The 15,544-nt window shown below is 46.2% G+C and overlaps 1 protein-coding gene across 1 annotated transcript in view; it reads left to right on the top strand.

The window, feature by feature from the left end:
* Positions 1–1,578: 1,578 nt before the first annotated feature.
* The window catches only part of ROR1 (receptor tyrosine kinase like orphan receptor 1), a gene marked incomplete at both ends in the record, with an annotated part of 400,347 nt that continues 386,381 nt past the window's right edge, over positions 1,579–15,544 (top strand). The window contains one exon of the mRNA XM_081087069.1: positions 1,579–1,669. Within this exon, the coding sequence (XP_080943195.1) occupies positions 1,579–1,669 (91 nt within the window). The remainder of the gene's footprint in view (positions 1,670–15,544) is intronic.

The raw sequence follows: 15,544 nt of genomic DNA, 5'->3' as shown, positions 1-15,544 counted from the left end.
AAAGCTGGGTTCTTAGAGGCTATTGTTGAAGCAGTGACAGCCACCTCCACTGAGTGCTTGCTATATGCCAGGCTGTAGCCAAGAACGTTTAGCTCCATCATGACCAAGAGACTCATGTCTGCATGACTGAAGGCAAGCCACTTATTTTCTTTTTTGCATTTCAATTTTCCAAACTGTAATATGACTGGTAACCTGTGTAAAAGTGCAAGGTGGTATATAATGCCACACCTTTGTGTCAATGGAAGACTAATGAGCAAATGTACACAAAGCACTAGGCAAGCAGAAGGTATTCAATAAGGGACCCATAGACTGTGGGCTTCAGCGGTCCGTAGGGCAAGACTGACTGGTGTCTCCATGACTCTTGCATCCTCTGAGCCTAGAGCTGGGCCTGGAACACAGCAGGTACTCACCACTTTATAGGATCAAGGGCCCCCTGCACAGGAAAAGGCGAACTGTCATGAATATGTATGCATCCCAAAATTTGTAAAGCTAAACCAAGAGAAACAGACAAAAACATACTGTTTGTAGGAGACTTCAATGTCCCCCTTGGCCCATGGCAGAGCAGCTGGACCAAAAAATATGCAAAGATGCAGAGGCCTACATAACATCATAAATGTAAAGAGGGTCAAAGGGAAACAGTCCTCTACCTTCATGTTCTGGATCCAGAAAAATACCTTCTTTCTGGAGACCATGGGACATTGACAAAAACTGACCACAGAGAAATCCTCAATAAATCTCCAAAGGGAAGCAATGAAACTAGAAATTAAAGACAAAATGGGAAAATATAAATCACTTGGGTACAAGAGGAAATCAAAAGGGAAACCGTATGATATCAATAAATATTCCATTACCCAAGGGTCACAGGGCTAACAGTGGCAGCACTGAGACTGTCGGAATCTGGGCCTCCTAACGACGTCATTCAGCCACGAACTGGTTTGCGACCCCGGACGACATCCTGGGCCTCAGTTTCCCCTTGGATCAAATCGCCTCTAGGGCCCCCAGGGTTGAGGCGAGGTGGGGGAGGGGAGGTGGGCGTGCGGGACGCGCCGGAGCCACAGCTCTCTGGGCAGTCGCAGGGTGCCGGTGTTGCCCGGCGGCAGCAGAGGGCGCTGGGTCGCCGGCCTGGGCCCGCGTCTGCCATTGGTCCGGGCTCCGGCTGGAGAGTTGGTGGAAAGTGACAAGTTGAGGGAGGCTGAGAGCAAGGCAGCGAGCGCGCGGAGCGGGAGGAGCCGCCGCTGCGGCCGCGGAGGGAGCCCGGGACCGCCGCCGTGGGCGCAGGGCTTGCTCTTCTGAGTCCGAGCTGGGAAGGCGCGCCCTCCGCCAGCGAGACGCGGACAGTCCGGGACTGACCGGCTGGCCGAGGCGAGGCTGCAGCCGGAGAGCCGGGGCGGGACCGCGCCGACGGGGTCCTGAGGCTGCAGGGCGGAGGCGAGGAGCAGGTTAGAGGGACAAAGAACTTTGCCGACGCCCCCACCATCCTGCGGGGAGAGCAGCCGGGACGAGGTGGCTGGGACCCCGGGCAGAGCCGGTGGATGTTCTGCGCGCGGCCTGGGAGCCGCCGCCGCCAGAGGAGGAGGAATGCACCGGCCGCGCCGCCGCGGGGCGCGCCCGCCGCTCCTGGCGCTGCTGGCCGCGCTGCTGCTGGCGGCGCGCGGGGCCGCTGCCCAAGGTAAGAGGCGCGTCCCCTGGCTCCCGAGCCCACCCGGCCCTCGGCCCTCGGCCCTCCCCTTGTCGGCCAGCCCGGCGCTGGGCACACAGGAAGAGCCGAGCCCGCCTCGGGGCGGCCGCGACCCGTCGTGGGTCTCGCCGATGCGACCCCAGGCGCCGGGGAGGCAGGCGAAGCTTTGCCCGGGAGCCCCGCTGCGGGGTGCGCCCGGGCACCCCCTCCTCGGCGCCCAGCTGCAGTTGTCAGCGCTGACAGCGCGGAGGAGTTGGGGTGAATGGGGCACTTCTGTGCGGTTCGTCCCCCCCTTCTCTAGCTGGATCCTTATCGGTGTTCAGGCAAGTCTACCCTCCTAAAGAGCGGCCGTCCCGGAAGGCGCGGTCCAGGAGGGAGTTTTTGTATTTTCGGTGGTTCCTGCGAGAGCCCAGGCTGTCCGCAGAGCGACCCAAACAAAAGCCCGGTCCTTCTGGGACGCGGGCGGCCTCGCCTCTCCTCCGCCCCCGGCTCTTCAGCCTTCAGGAGGGTCACCAGGGAGGCCACAACGTGTGCGCGGCTGCCACCGCCACTTTGTGCAAAACGTGCTGTCAGAGGCGGCCTGCAGCTCCTGAGCGCTCGGAGTGTGCACGTGTGTGTGTGTGTGTGTGTGTGTGTGTGTGTGTGTGTGTGTGTGACAAACAAGGGAGAAAAGCCATCTAATGCATACTTGATTTTGGTAATCTCCAAAGACAATTGCAACAGTTAGAGAAAGACTCGGCCGAAAGCCGGAGCGTCTTAGTTCGCTGCGGGAAGCTTGGATCCTTGCTGCGTTTGAGCCGGTACACAATGAGAGGGAAGAGCGCGGCTGCGCCTGTGGAAACAACCGATTCATTCTTTGGAGGTTGGAGGGGGAAAGTTGATTAAAGTCTCCAGGGTCTGGGGCCTCACTTTTAACATGCATCCCTTAAGGGGGTGCCGGAGCCCCTGGATTCTTTTCTCCAACCGATGAGTAGTCTCTGCCCTTTTATCATGCATCTTTCATTTTAGTTAGGCAATGTTTAGGGGAAGAAAAGGCTGTTTTGCAGTTGAGGGGGGAAGAGATCTAATCACCGCATAGATTGTAACTTCAGAATCCGTTTGTTACTAATACCTAGCGAAGAAGCTTCATGGTAGAAAACACCCTGGAAGGAAGCTGTGTGTGCGCGCATTTTGATTTCTAGAGATGTTTTGGGGGGAGTGGGAACCACATTTTCTGAGGATGATTCTGAAACGGATCCTATCTTGAAGTTGTGCTAATTTGGACGCTCCTGTGGGTAAAGTAGAAAGAGCTTCTAATTGTAATTAAGATGTGCGTATCAGCTGGGAGTGCACCTTTGCGGTGAAAATCCTAATGAAATGTAAACAGTTTGGTCACATGGATGTTTGCTTCTATGATGCCTAACATCTGGCCCCAACACCTGGGTGAAAAGTGAAAAATGGGCCATGCTGCTAAACAGTGTAAACATCCTGCTGATGTCAGGTCGCCTAGCAAATGGGGGTGGAGATGACCAGGTGATTCTCGCTAAGGGAGGGCTCCTAGTTTGGGGCCTTGATTAATCCGGTTATATCCTCTGTCTGACTCCTGGTTGCTTTTAGATCATGGGGGTGGGGTGGGGAGCACACCATGCAGTGGACATTTGCTGAGGGAAAGACAATTTTGTTTTCGGCAGTCACCCAAATTTTGTCTTGTTTAACTGTCTATAAGGCTTTTACAATTTTTAAAAGAGGATTGCCTGTTCCAAACTCTTCAATAATGAGCTCAAGTTTGTTATTATTGTCTTATTTGTTGTCTTAGAAATCTCTTTCCATTTCTGTGCATATTTGATCTTTTCGCTGGGGACAAAGCTTCTAGGGGAAGGCACATTTACTTTCTTGTCTGATCCAAGATTCCTAAGGTAACTCAGACAGTGGCTTAGGATCAGCTTAAAGGGGGGATATGTTTCATTTATTTATTAAAAAACAACTCTGGGTTTCTTCTATCACTTTGCTATCATAGTAGCCAGGAGGAGAAAAACCTTTACCGGTAAATTTCTTTTTTTCTGGTGTGTGCATTGTTGAATTCATCCGCCATTTGTATACCTACCCAGAGCTACACCTCTCCAGGAAGGTGAAGCCTTTGTAACTTCATCGGGAGCCCAGGGTCTTTGAAACCTGCCTGGGACTTTCTCAGAACCCCCTGGATTCTGCGGTTTGGCTCCTTGGAGTCAGAGGGAGGTGGCCTGCTACTGTGTTTGCTGTCATTTTGTAAACCTTCCAGTGCCATTTGCATAGGTGTCTGACCTTTCTACCTTTACAAGAGGAGTCTCTTGAGGGTAATAACACTGAGGGCCAAGTCAGCCACCCCAATTTTATTGGAGACTCCTGCAAACACTCCCCAGACAAAGCCACGCAGAGGCCCAATAGACAAAGGGTTTGGTCAGACGGAGTCTGGTGGTGTGTGGAAAATATTTAATTTCCAATATCGCTTCTGCATACTTGTTAAGCTGTTTGCCACCCTGATGCCTCAGATCATCATTTTGATATTTAGTTAGGAGTCCTTTAAAAACTCAACTTTAGCCTATATTTTCCTTTCCATCTCCTACCTGGTGAGCATAGGCCTCAAATTAGTAAGAAAATTAGTAAGTGGAGTGTCAGTTGCATCCATTAGTATCCAATTTGGCTGTGGTTTGATGGTGACCACATACCCCATTTCAAATATTTCTGAAAATTTTACTCAGCATCCTATGGAGAATGGAAAGCTCTGTAGGCTATATGCATATTGATGTAAATGTATATCTACATGCAAATGGCATATGTGTACATACATATGTAGTATGTATTCCACAGATTTTTGTTGAATGAATGGAGGATAACTTTTTCGGTCATATGTAAAATTTTTCTCAGTAAAAATGCAACATGGCATATATTCAAGAATTTTTCCTTTTCTTACTCCCTTTTCTAGCATGAAGGGGATGCAGTAGGCGTTAACAGTAGAGCTTAATGGTTCCGAGCACAGTGATTGGAATGTAACAGGGTATATCGATTAGTTTCTTCGGAGCCTCGCCAGCATGTTGTGAGTTTTAAGTGAAACCAGTATTGGAGAAGAGCATACTCAGCCAAGGGGGTCTTAACTTGGGCTACCTGAAATTGAGGATATTCGGACCCCCAGAATGGATCTACAAAAATTTTGTGTGCATTTTTGTGGTTTTCTGTTTTTAGCTGTAATTTGATTTTCTGAGAAAATTGCAACGCCCAAAGATAGGAACCATTTATTGCTTTGGCGTGTGTGATGCCTGCCCGGAGCAATGAGTTGCCTTCCTGGTTAGGTGTCAAGGGGTTTAGGGTTGGTGATGTGTCCTGGGCCTCAGCTCAGATCTGCGCAATCCATGGAACCTCTACCTCTCCTCACTTTCCAGTTTCTCTCCCACCAGGCTGGCTGTTGTTGGGCCCAGGGAAAACTGAAGAGTACTGCCAAGTCCTTTGACCTCAACTAAGAATGTAATTCCCTAAACCCAAGCATTCTGAGATGCTTCTGTTACTACAGTTTATTTAACAAACACTTGTGTTCCGGCCAGTCACCATTCTAAGCATTTTGCAAGTTTTCACTCACTGAATCCTCACAACCCTACTAGGGAGATCGCATAAATAGCTCTTTTAAACCTAGGCACAGAGAAGTTAAGTTACGACTAGGAAATGGCTTTGTTGGGCTTACAGACCCTGAGAGGTCATGGCTTTTATCTTAACTGCTGCTGCACTAGACAGTCTCCTCTGGGTTAAGTCTTAGATTTTACATTATCATTATGAATGGGCCACAGGTTCCCTTCCTCCAGGTTTTCCAAGAGCAGCAAAGGAACGTTTTCTTAGCCAGATCTAGGGTTTACAATAAATGATCGGAGATAGCCAATTTCAATTTTCTTTCCTGTGCTGGGTTCCTGAGCCAGTGTTGTTGTAACACAGAGATGATGGGGCTGAAGGGCCCTTAATGGTGATCACTCTGATCAGGAAGAATTACATTGTTGTAATGAATTGCAGTTTTAATAAGGTTTGAGGAGTGTGTCTGGCGGTTCTTTCCAACCAGCGATGAGATACAGTTTGATGAAGTGACTTTGTATTTGCATCTTGGTCGTGGACGGAGCTGGGGTGATTTATTAGAGTGGACCAGACCCTGGCAAAAGCAGCCCCAGCTGGGAAACACCACAGCCTCCGAGGCCTTGTTCTCAAACAGAAGGGCCTCAGCTTGGCCTTACCTATTCCCTGAGGGGTGACAGGAGAGACTGCTCCACAGACGCACGAAGAGAAAGAAATAGTCTTCTAGGAGTCTGAGAAAGTTCTCTGGAGTTTAGGGGGGAGGGGATGGCGGGAGTGGTGGGGGGAACGCTTCGAAATCCTTAACTAAATGCAGCTGCTTGTTACATGGAGCCTGACTTGCATGCCAGGAATATCTAAAAAGCTAACGAATACAAAATACAAATAAACAGCAGTAAAAAGGCTCTCTCTTTGTTGCAGTAAGCTCGGTTGGGGTTTTCAGTTTGTTTAGGAATGGGATAATTGTGGCATCCACTTTATTTTGGTAAGGCAGTGAAACGTGGATTGATGTTATTGTCATTGGGATGCTACCACCACCACCTGAACTTTTTCCTTCACACCTCCCCCCCTCTGAAGGCTCAGGCCTGGACATCCACAGGGCCTGAGTCTCAGACTGTTGCCCCTGAGTGAATTACACTGGAAGAGGGCAGATAATTTAATGGGATAATCTTGGCAGGGCCAGCAAATTTCACACCCCATCTCTCACTAATAGAAAGACAGTAGAAGGCTACAACATCCTCAGATGAAAATAAAAGGCTCTGCTTAACAGTAACTGTCTGTCCATAAATAAGGTTCTGTAGAGTTTTGATCCCAAAGCTGTTATTAAATACTGATAAGCCAAGCCTCGCAATGTTTGGCCCCCTTACATTTCCTCCCTGCCCCCCTTCGCTCTATAGAACCATAGCTTTTTTTTTTTTTTTAAGAGGTGAAAGGGACCTAAAAGAGCAACCAGTCCAAGCTGTTTATTTTCTCAAGTATTTCTACACAGAAAGGACCTTCTTTTATAGCCATTTAAAGAGGCAGTATGGAGTAACAGAAATAGAATGGGATTTGAGCCTGATAGATGAAGGTTTGAATTGGGACTTTGCTGTTACTGGCTGTGTGACCTTGGGAAAGTTCTTTGCCCTTCTGAGCCTCAGTTTCTTTCTCTCTAAAATGGGACAACAGTGATATCCGACTTAGAGGGTTTTGGTGATAATTAAAGGAGATAATGGACATAAGGCACCAAACAGCGCCATGGGCCTCCTCAACATGCAGTGTGATAGCCACTATCATTATCAGGAACGTGCTGGAAAAACGAGAAAACCTGGCTCCAAAACAATGATTGTTAGGCTGTGAGATAGGAACCAAGACCCAGAGAAGCAGCAATTTTTACAATATGTTAGGACTCTCGAGTGTTTCATTTTACAGGGAGCATATAGATGGACACTCTAGGTCGGAACAGTACCCAGGCCAGTGCTGAGGCCCAGAGATTCCACTGTGCAGTTTTGCAAAGCCTTAAAACAAAGGCTTTTTTCAGAATAGCGAGCTCTTTGGGGAAGAGCAACCTCTCCCTGGTGCTTGGTGTAATTCCAGAATCCTGCAATGGGGAATGCTACATTTCAGGGACCTCCACTTGTAATCTGACCGTTTTTAGCTCCAATATCCAAATAATCTTGCTGAGCACAACTTGAAAGAGAAGGATAATGGCTGGAGGAAGGAATCCTGAGGTGCTCTGTTAGCCATTTAAAATTTCTGAGTACAAAAAAAAGTTCATGTTGCCCAAAGAGAGAAGAGTAATGAAGTGTGTGGGAAGGGACAGGGGAGATAAAAAGAACTTCTAAAAACCATGGCAGGGTTTTTAGAAGTTTGTGTTTTTTATTTTTATTTTTCAACAGTAAAGCTTATCATTCAATGCATTTCAGCGAACATTTATTGTATATTTATTATGTGCAAGATATGGTGTTAGTGCCCAGAAACAAAACATTATTCCTGCTCTCCAGGGGAGGCAGAGAGTGGAAATTCTTCCTTTGTAAAGAACCTACTATGTGCCAGGAATAGTTTTTTATAGATGCTAAGCTTATATTTCCCAGCAGCCCTTTGAGGTTGGACTTCTAATCCCATTTTACAGATAAGGAAATCAAGACTCAGGGAGGTAAGTATCTTAGCCAACCTCACACAACTGTTAATTGGGATTTGGCATTTGACCCTGGACATTTGAACATAGGTATTTTGACTCACAAGTGCATGCTATTTTCACTGTCCCTGAAGTGTAGTTGGGGAGACAGAATGAACAGACGTGGCCCTCCACATGGACTTCTCTACAGGAGGTATAGGAAAGGGTTGTGGAAAAAGTGTATTAACAGTTAATACACATAGTGGGTATTAGTGAGTGCTCTGCCGTAGTTATGTAGCCAGAGAGAGGCCTGGTTAGGATTTACCTGCCTCAAAAGTCAGGTGCTCTTAATTGTTCTGCTGTGCTCCTTTCCCACAGGCATGTGGTGGTTGGAAGAGTAATTGGCTATGCGGTCCCCAAATGGAAGGGAAGACACTAAGATACTTTCTCTAATCCAGATTTTTGGACTCAGCTCTGCTTTGGGTGGAAAAAGGGATTTGCACATGTGTGGATTTGGAGAGGATCACAATGCCTAATCATAAACTATAAGACTCTGGGAACTCTGGCCAGAATCTACCACGTTCACTTACTGTGAGCCAATATTTTGTTAGTCACTGGAGACATAAAGACTAGGTCCTTTCCTTGGAGGGTTTTTTTTATTTTTTATTATTTTATTATTTATTTATTTATTTTTTCTAGGTCAGGTGCTTTATTTATTTTTTAAAAATATTTCAAGAAAAATGATTTTAAGTATAATGTTACATGCAATAAACATTAATATTTCAAGAAAAACGATCTCTATATATAAAAGCCTAAGTGACTGGCCCACCATTCAACCATTCGACCATCTGACCGGTAGCTATGATGCGCACTGACCATCATGGGGCAGACGCTCAATGCAGGAGCTGCCAAGCTGCTGTGACTTGGCAGCTACAGTTCTTGGATGATGCACCCGGAACCAGAGAGGAGGGAGCCCGATTCAGGGGTGTGTCACCTGAGAACCATGCTCTTGCAATCGGGATCCCTTGGGGGATGTCAGAGAGCTGGTTTCGGCCCGATCCCCACAGATCAGGCAGAGGGACCCCACTGGTGCACGAATCTGTGCACTGGACCTCTAGTTTTAAATATAATTTACATGCAATAAAAAAATTAATATTTCAAGAAAAAGAGAGTTTAAATATGACATTACCAAAACTGTACTAACATAGTATAATATCACAAAAGTTGTAGGAAATATTAAAAATCTGCAAATAAGAGGATTACTTCTATTATATTCTAAAATACATTTTTTTCTCTGGGTCTATTTTGGTTCATCAGTTTATGTTGTTCATTATATTCCACAAATGAATGAGATCATGTGATATTTATTTCTCCAATTGGCTTATTTCACTTAGCGTAATGCTCTCCAGGTCCATCCATGCTATTGCAAATGATAAGAGTTCCTTTTTTTTTTTTTTTTTTTACAGCAGCATAGTATTCCATTGTGTAGATGTAGCGGTTTTTTAATCCACTCATTGCTGATGGGCACTTACCAGTAGGCTGTTTCCAAATGTTAGCTATTGTAAATTGTGCTGCTATGAACATAGGCGTGCATACGTCCTTTCTGACTGGTGTTTCTGATTTCTTGGGCTATATTGCTAGAAGTGGGATTACTGGGTCAAATGGGAGTTCCATTTTTAATTTTTTGAGGAAACTCCATATTGTTTCCTTGGAGAGTTTTTTAAATGGCAGATCCATGGCAGAGATTGCTAGCTGATCCCCAAATCGATTTCCATCTCTTTCTGTGCACGTGGCTAAACTACATTTCCCAGCTACCTTGCAGTTAAGTGAAGTCATGTGACTAGATATTAGCCAATAGCATGAGATTGGAAGCAATGAGCATCACTTGTAGGCTTAACCCATAAAAGAAAAAAAATTCAGAGGGAAGATTGATATGATCCCAAACATGATAACCCTAGAAGTCATGTGTTGAAGATACTACAAGATGGAAACAGCCTGGAACCCTCCCTTAATCACTGCACAGTGGAAGCCACCTGCTAGTCCATACCTGTTTAGGTTTTATATGAGCAAGAAATAAACTTCTATTGTAGTGAAGGCTGAGATTTGGGAGTTGATCAGTTATAGTTGCTAATGCTACCTTAGCTAACATTTTATATACCACCAGATCATTTTCTTGGGTCCGGACCAGCATTTTTGGATAGAATATGATAGGAATAAGAAATACCAGAGTGCACTACATTATTAAGGTGAATATTGTTTTGGGAAACTTTGGCCTCCATTCTGTATATGCTGATTTGGACTATTATTGGGCTCCCACAATCAAAAGTCTGAAAGCCACTGGTCTAGTGGAGGCAGACAAGTCGCCACCTCTGTACAATGGAGTGTGTAGTTATGGCAGAGGTAGTTAAGTCCTCATGCAATGGAGACTCAGTTAAGGAAGTGCCTAGAAAGCAGAGATGGCATTAGGGTTCATTTCCCCAGTCAGTTGGTATGGGCTGCCTATGGATCAGTGTTGAGAAGGTTTCTGAAGTTCTTCCAGGATCTCTGGGAAGGAATGCTGTGGTCTGATAGCATCATCTGACCTGGGCTTGGGGAGGAGGAGTAGAGGCTCAGGCTGGTCTGCATCTGACTGTTTCACATGGAGTCTGGCTTCTTCCAGTGAATTAACCCCCTTCCCAAGTTTATAGCACACATACAGTGTCTCTAGCACTGTGCTAAGCACCTCGAGGTATTCAGAAGAGCTATAACTAGCCCTTGGGGAATTTACCTTTTAGGGGCAATAAAATAGGCACTTGGAAAATAATTATACAGCCAGTGAATGCAGAGTTAGCAATTATAGATGCAGAACCCCGAGAAGGGAGAGGTCTTTAGGGAGGAAGTGGGATATGATGCAAGCCTTGAAGGACAGGAACCCTGAGATGGGAAAGGAGGAAAGGAGCTGAACGTTCTGAAGCTGCCCGGGTGTCCATGGACTTGCCCAAGCTCTCCTGGGTCCTTAGACTGGGCCTTTATCCAGGAAAGACGTTGGTCTTCAGGGGATTGGAGAGTAATGAAGAAGAAAGAGGGCTTTGAAGGGGTGCCAGTTACGTATTTTTGCATATGAAGGGCGTGGGGGAGGGGAAGAGGGAGCAGGGTTTTACTGGGAGTATGATGACTTACCTTTCTCTCCAAGAGAGTGCCCCAGAGAGTTAAAAACGCAGTACATTTCAGGGCTGCTTGTCAAAGGCATATTGTGTCTTATTCCCTCTGCTGCAGCAGTTTTGTTCTGTAGTGCAGGCTACTGAATTCTAGTCCACCTTTTGCCTGCTTGATGGAAATCATAGTAGCATAGTAATGATTAACACAGTAAGCATCTTGAGTACCAAGAACCATTCTAAGTCCTTTAAGTATTTTAACTGCCATAGTCTTCAGGGTAGCCCAGTGAGGTAGGCATCAATATTATCCCCATTTTCTAGATAAGGAAACAGGTACAGAGAAGGTAAGTAACCTGTTCAAGGTCACACAGGATTTGAACATGGGTATCCTGAGTCCAAGGCTCTGTCCTTGATCATTATGCCATACTGCATCTCAGGGAGTTTTTTTTGTGTTGTTGTTGTTGTTGTTTTTTAATTCTATCTGAGAATTCAAATTCCCTGTAAGATCCCAGCCAAATAGCTGAGTCAAATAATTGTAATTAAACCCCCCATTTAAATAGGAAATTGCAGCTTACTAAATTATTTCATGTCTAATGTTATCATTATTTTCCAAATAATTCAATGAAATAGGATTTCTTTCTTTTGGCACATGAAAAGTTGGCGGCTCACCTAAGTCACCATAGCTGGTGAAGACCGGCTGAAACCCAGCCTGTTGGCTCCCGGCCCCCAGTGTTTCTGCTCTAAAAGATCGCCTGTGTTTGGAAGTCGGGACTCGAAGAGACTGACTCTAAGACACTGACCTATGTCTATTTTCACTGTCCTTTCACCACCTAATGCATTTGCCGGGTTCTCCTCCAACCAGCTTTTGTTTTCAGAAGTAGCTGTGAGACATTTGTAGGTGGGACCTGGAGCTAGCGCACCTGTAACCTAAGGAAATTTACTTGCAAATACTGGTAGACTGGGAGAAGTTGCTTAAAAACAAGTTTACTAAGCTGTTGGTGATTCTTAGCAGGTCAAGGAGCCATTCATAGAGGGGCTTTGGCCTCAGAGGTCTTGGTATGAAATGGGGCTCACTGCTTTCCTGCCTGGTCAGCAAGTTACTTGGCCTCTGAGAGACACTTTCCTCAACTTAAACTGGAAGCTGATGGTGCTCCCTGGCAGGTTGGGGAGGACTGAAGGAGGTGCTTGTACAGTGTCTGGGGTGTACCCAGCGTGTACGCTCAGTCACTCCGTGAATTAAATGGGGAGCAGCAAGAGGAGTGCACTTCCTCCTCTGAGATTTTCCCAGGACGTGATGGGGAAAATTTCCAAACCTCAGCACCTTGTTAGTCTTTATTTTTTATAATATAATCGTCTCTGGGCAGGTTTTCCTAGCACCTAGAGCTTTTAGGTTACAATTATATTCATATATCTCAAGGACAGGGGCTTTCTTATGCTCTGTGAAGCTACACATCCTAAGGTCGAAGCAGATCCTGCCTTCTGAAATCCTAAATGCCCTCTGTTCTTCACGGGAAAGTGACACCATTTTTTGATGGGTCAGGCATACGTCAAAGCTACTTATTTCACTTTTTCTCCGTAAGAGAGATGATATCCTCACCTCTTGGACTTCACTCCCACTTTCATAGTTTTTACATGATTTCCCCATTCCCTGCAGAGTGTTGGTTTTCCCCTCACCCGAACTTGCAGTGGGATGAAAGTTAGCCCTTCATGTGGACTCGGAAAGGCGTGCCTGAAGAAAGGGGTGCTGGGCTCAGTGGCGGTTGTATACCTCCTTCTCCCTTCACATAACTGTTGGGGTTGTATAGGAACTTCCAGTCCCAAAGCATCGCCATTTGAGATTAGCTGACAATAACCAGCAAAGGTTTTTGATGATGTTCTTAATCTACTGACGAGTTACCCTCTTTTTCTCTATGCTGCTCACAGCACTCTGCTCACTCCTGTCCAGTGTCCCTAAGCTAAGGAATCCAGTGCTTTCCTATAGGCAGGCAACCTTCAGAGAGTCAGAACCTGCTGTGGGGGCCTTGTGGGAACACTTGGTAAAGGGCCTTCTTCTTCCCCACTGAGCAAGGGAGGAGCTGAGCGGAGCTGAGCATGCCCAGTTTGTTCTACCCAATTCATCAATAAGTCACTGTCTAGTTCTGGCCCCCAGCCCTTGCAAGGTGTAGTTAAGTTAATAGAGGGGCAGAGAGAGTCCAGCACTTAACACTAATTGGTTTCCCTCCCAAAGATGAAAGCATTGGGTGTAGGGCAGTGGTTCTCAACCTTCTGGCCCTTTAAATACAGTTCCTCATGTTGTGACCCAACCATAAAATTATTTTCGTTGCTACTTCATAACTGTAATGTTGCTACTGTTATGAATCGTAATGTAAATATCTGATATGCAGGATGGTCTTAGGCGACCCCTGTGGAAGGGTCATTTGACCGCCAAAGGGGTCGCGACCCACAGCTTGAGAACCGCTGGTGTAGGGGGTAAAGCATTTCTCCCTTACACTGGCTGCAACTTGATTTTTTTTTAAAGGAGCAATTGCCAGATTTCATGGTTGTGTTGGGGTTAAACTATATATATAGATGAGATGGTCAAAATGTTTATAAATAACCCTCCCACATCTTTGCCTCAGGACTCAGGCTTAGAAAAAACTTTCTTAACTAATCCAGGATGTTGGTTAGAGTGGCTTCCCCTGGACCCATAGAATCAAATGAACAGAGCAGTCCCTTTGCTGGCTCAGTGTTGGTGCGGAGGAGCCAAGGAAAGAAGGGACCCCAGGCATTCAGCTCCTTCACCTGCCTGAGTGACATGTCCTGTGTACACTACCAAGGTGTCACTGGCGATTCCATTTGGTTAAGTAATTATTTGGTAACTAAGGTGGATGCAAGATAAATGTTTGGCAGTGCCCTCTCTCTTAGGAAGTTTACGACTTTTGTTAGGAGACAAAAATTGATTGATTACCCCCAAAGGACAGGGAAATAATTCACTGAATCAAACCTCACTATCCTGCAGCCTTTAGAATCTTGTGTACTCTAGCACCTGCCCCAGCTGCACAGCATATCTGGCTCATGCTGTTCCCTCTCTCCATCTCCCCTAGCTGAAATCTTGTCTTCAGTTCCCAGTGCTCCCACATTCAGGAATCCACCCATCTGCCCTCCCTTCCCCTGCGCCTTCAGGCTCAGCCAGTAGTCTCACACGGGCCACCTAAGGCACATTCACTTATTCTGATTTAGCTCAACACTTAGATTTATAAAAAATGTTTTTTATTGATCTTTTCAGAGAGGAAGGGAGAGGGAGAGAGAGAGAGAGAGAGAAACATCAATGAGAAAGAAAAATTAATTGGCTGCCTCCTGCACACTCCACACTGAGGATGGAGCCCACAACCAGGGCATGTATCCTGACCGGAAATCGATTCGTGACCTCCTTGGCTCATAGGTTGATGCTCAATCACTGAGACATGCTGGCCGGGTGACACCTAGATTTTTAATCTTTGTAATAATAGTCTCCATCATTTATTGAGCACCTACTATGGAATTATGTTATTTTGTCTCTCCAGGGTTATTATCTCCAATTCAACCCTCCTCCCCTTCTGCCACTTCATTAATTGGGAAAAGACACTGCAAGCTTGTTATGGGGACATTGTCAATCATAACCCCTGTCCTCCAGCCTCACTATGACGGGCTAGTCATAGTTCATCCCTGGGATTTAGGGGCAGCCCCCCTGTGGCAGGGAAGCTGGGAGATGGCCTCGGCCATGTCTCTGTCCTGGAAAGAAACTGGCGAGTAGGAGAGGATGGCTTTGAGATCCAGAGCGGGCACTGCTGAGAGATGTGGTGTTGGTCCAGTCTCTCCTCCATCTCTGAGATTTTCCGCCCAGAGCCTGCAGCCTTTGTTTTAGGTGAGGCTATTGTGTCCTGTCCATGCACACACCTTACCTTACCAATCCTCACAACAAAATGAAGTATTATTATTATTTTTTTTAACCTAAAAGGAAGCAGTTTTGATGCTTTTTCTCATGAGAAAATACATGCCCATTAAAAACAAAACCAGAAATATAATACGGAAACCAAAATAACCTGCCACCCATCTCAGGCCTCACCTGGCTGCTTTTCCATGGGCTGTCCCCTCCCTAGGCGCATCCTGCCCACCCCCCAGCTACCAGGCCTTCTGCTCTGGCTTAAATGTCACTTCCCTGAATGTCCAGATTAGAGTGGGTTCCCGCCCACTTGCTTTCCCAAATATTTATTTGTGCAAGTGTTACTTTTGTGGTACCTTCTCCATCACTGCATTGGATGCTCCTTAGGATTTGACTCTGAATCGGGGTCACGGCCAGTACAGTGCCTGGTGGCCAAATAAATCGACTCTACGTACTTTTACTAAGCTTCTAAGCTTTGCTTGTATTTCTAGAGGCTGGAAGAATTCCAGTTTGCTTTGCTATTACTATCTAGCAATGTAAAAAGGCATCAGTGAACAATTGAAAATCTCAAGTCTATCTCTTTCAAAAGATGAGGACTCCACCCCCTCAAAAAGGCAATCACTACTCAATTAAACCTCCTGTGGGTTTTAATTGCAGGGGAGCTGTGGGCA

This window comes from Myotis nattereri, assembly GCF_964212035.1.
Source record: "Myotis nattereri genome assembly, chromosome: 3".
NCBI classification, from domain to species: domain Eukaryota; kingdom Metazoa; phylum Chordata; class Mammalia; order Chiroptera; family Vespertilionidae; genus Myotis; species Myotis nattereri.
Note: the sequence above shows the minus strand (reverse complement) of the source record. Positions and strands in the feature narration are given on the sequence as shown.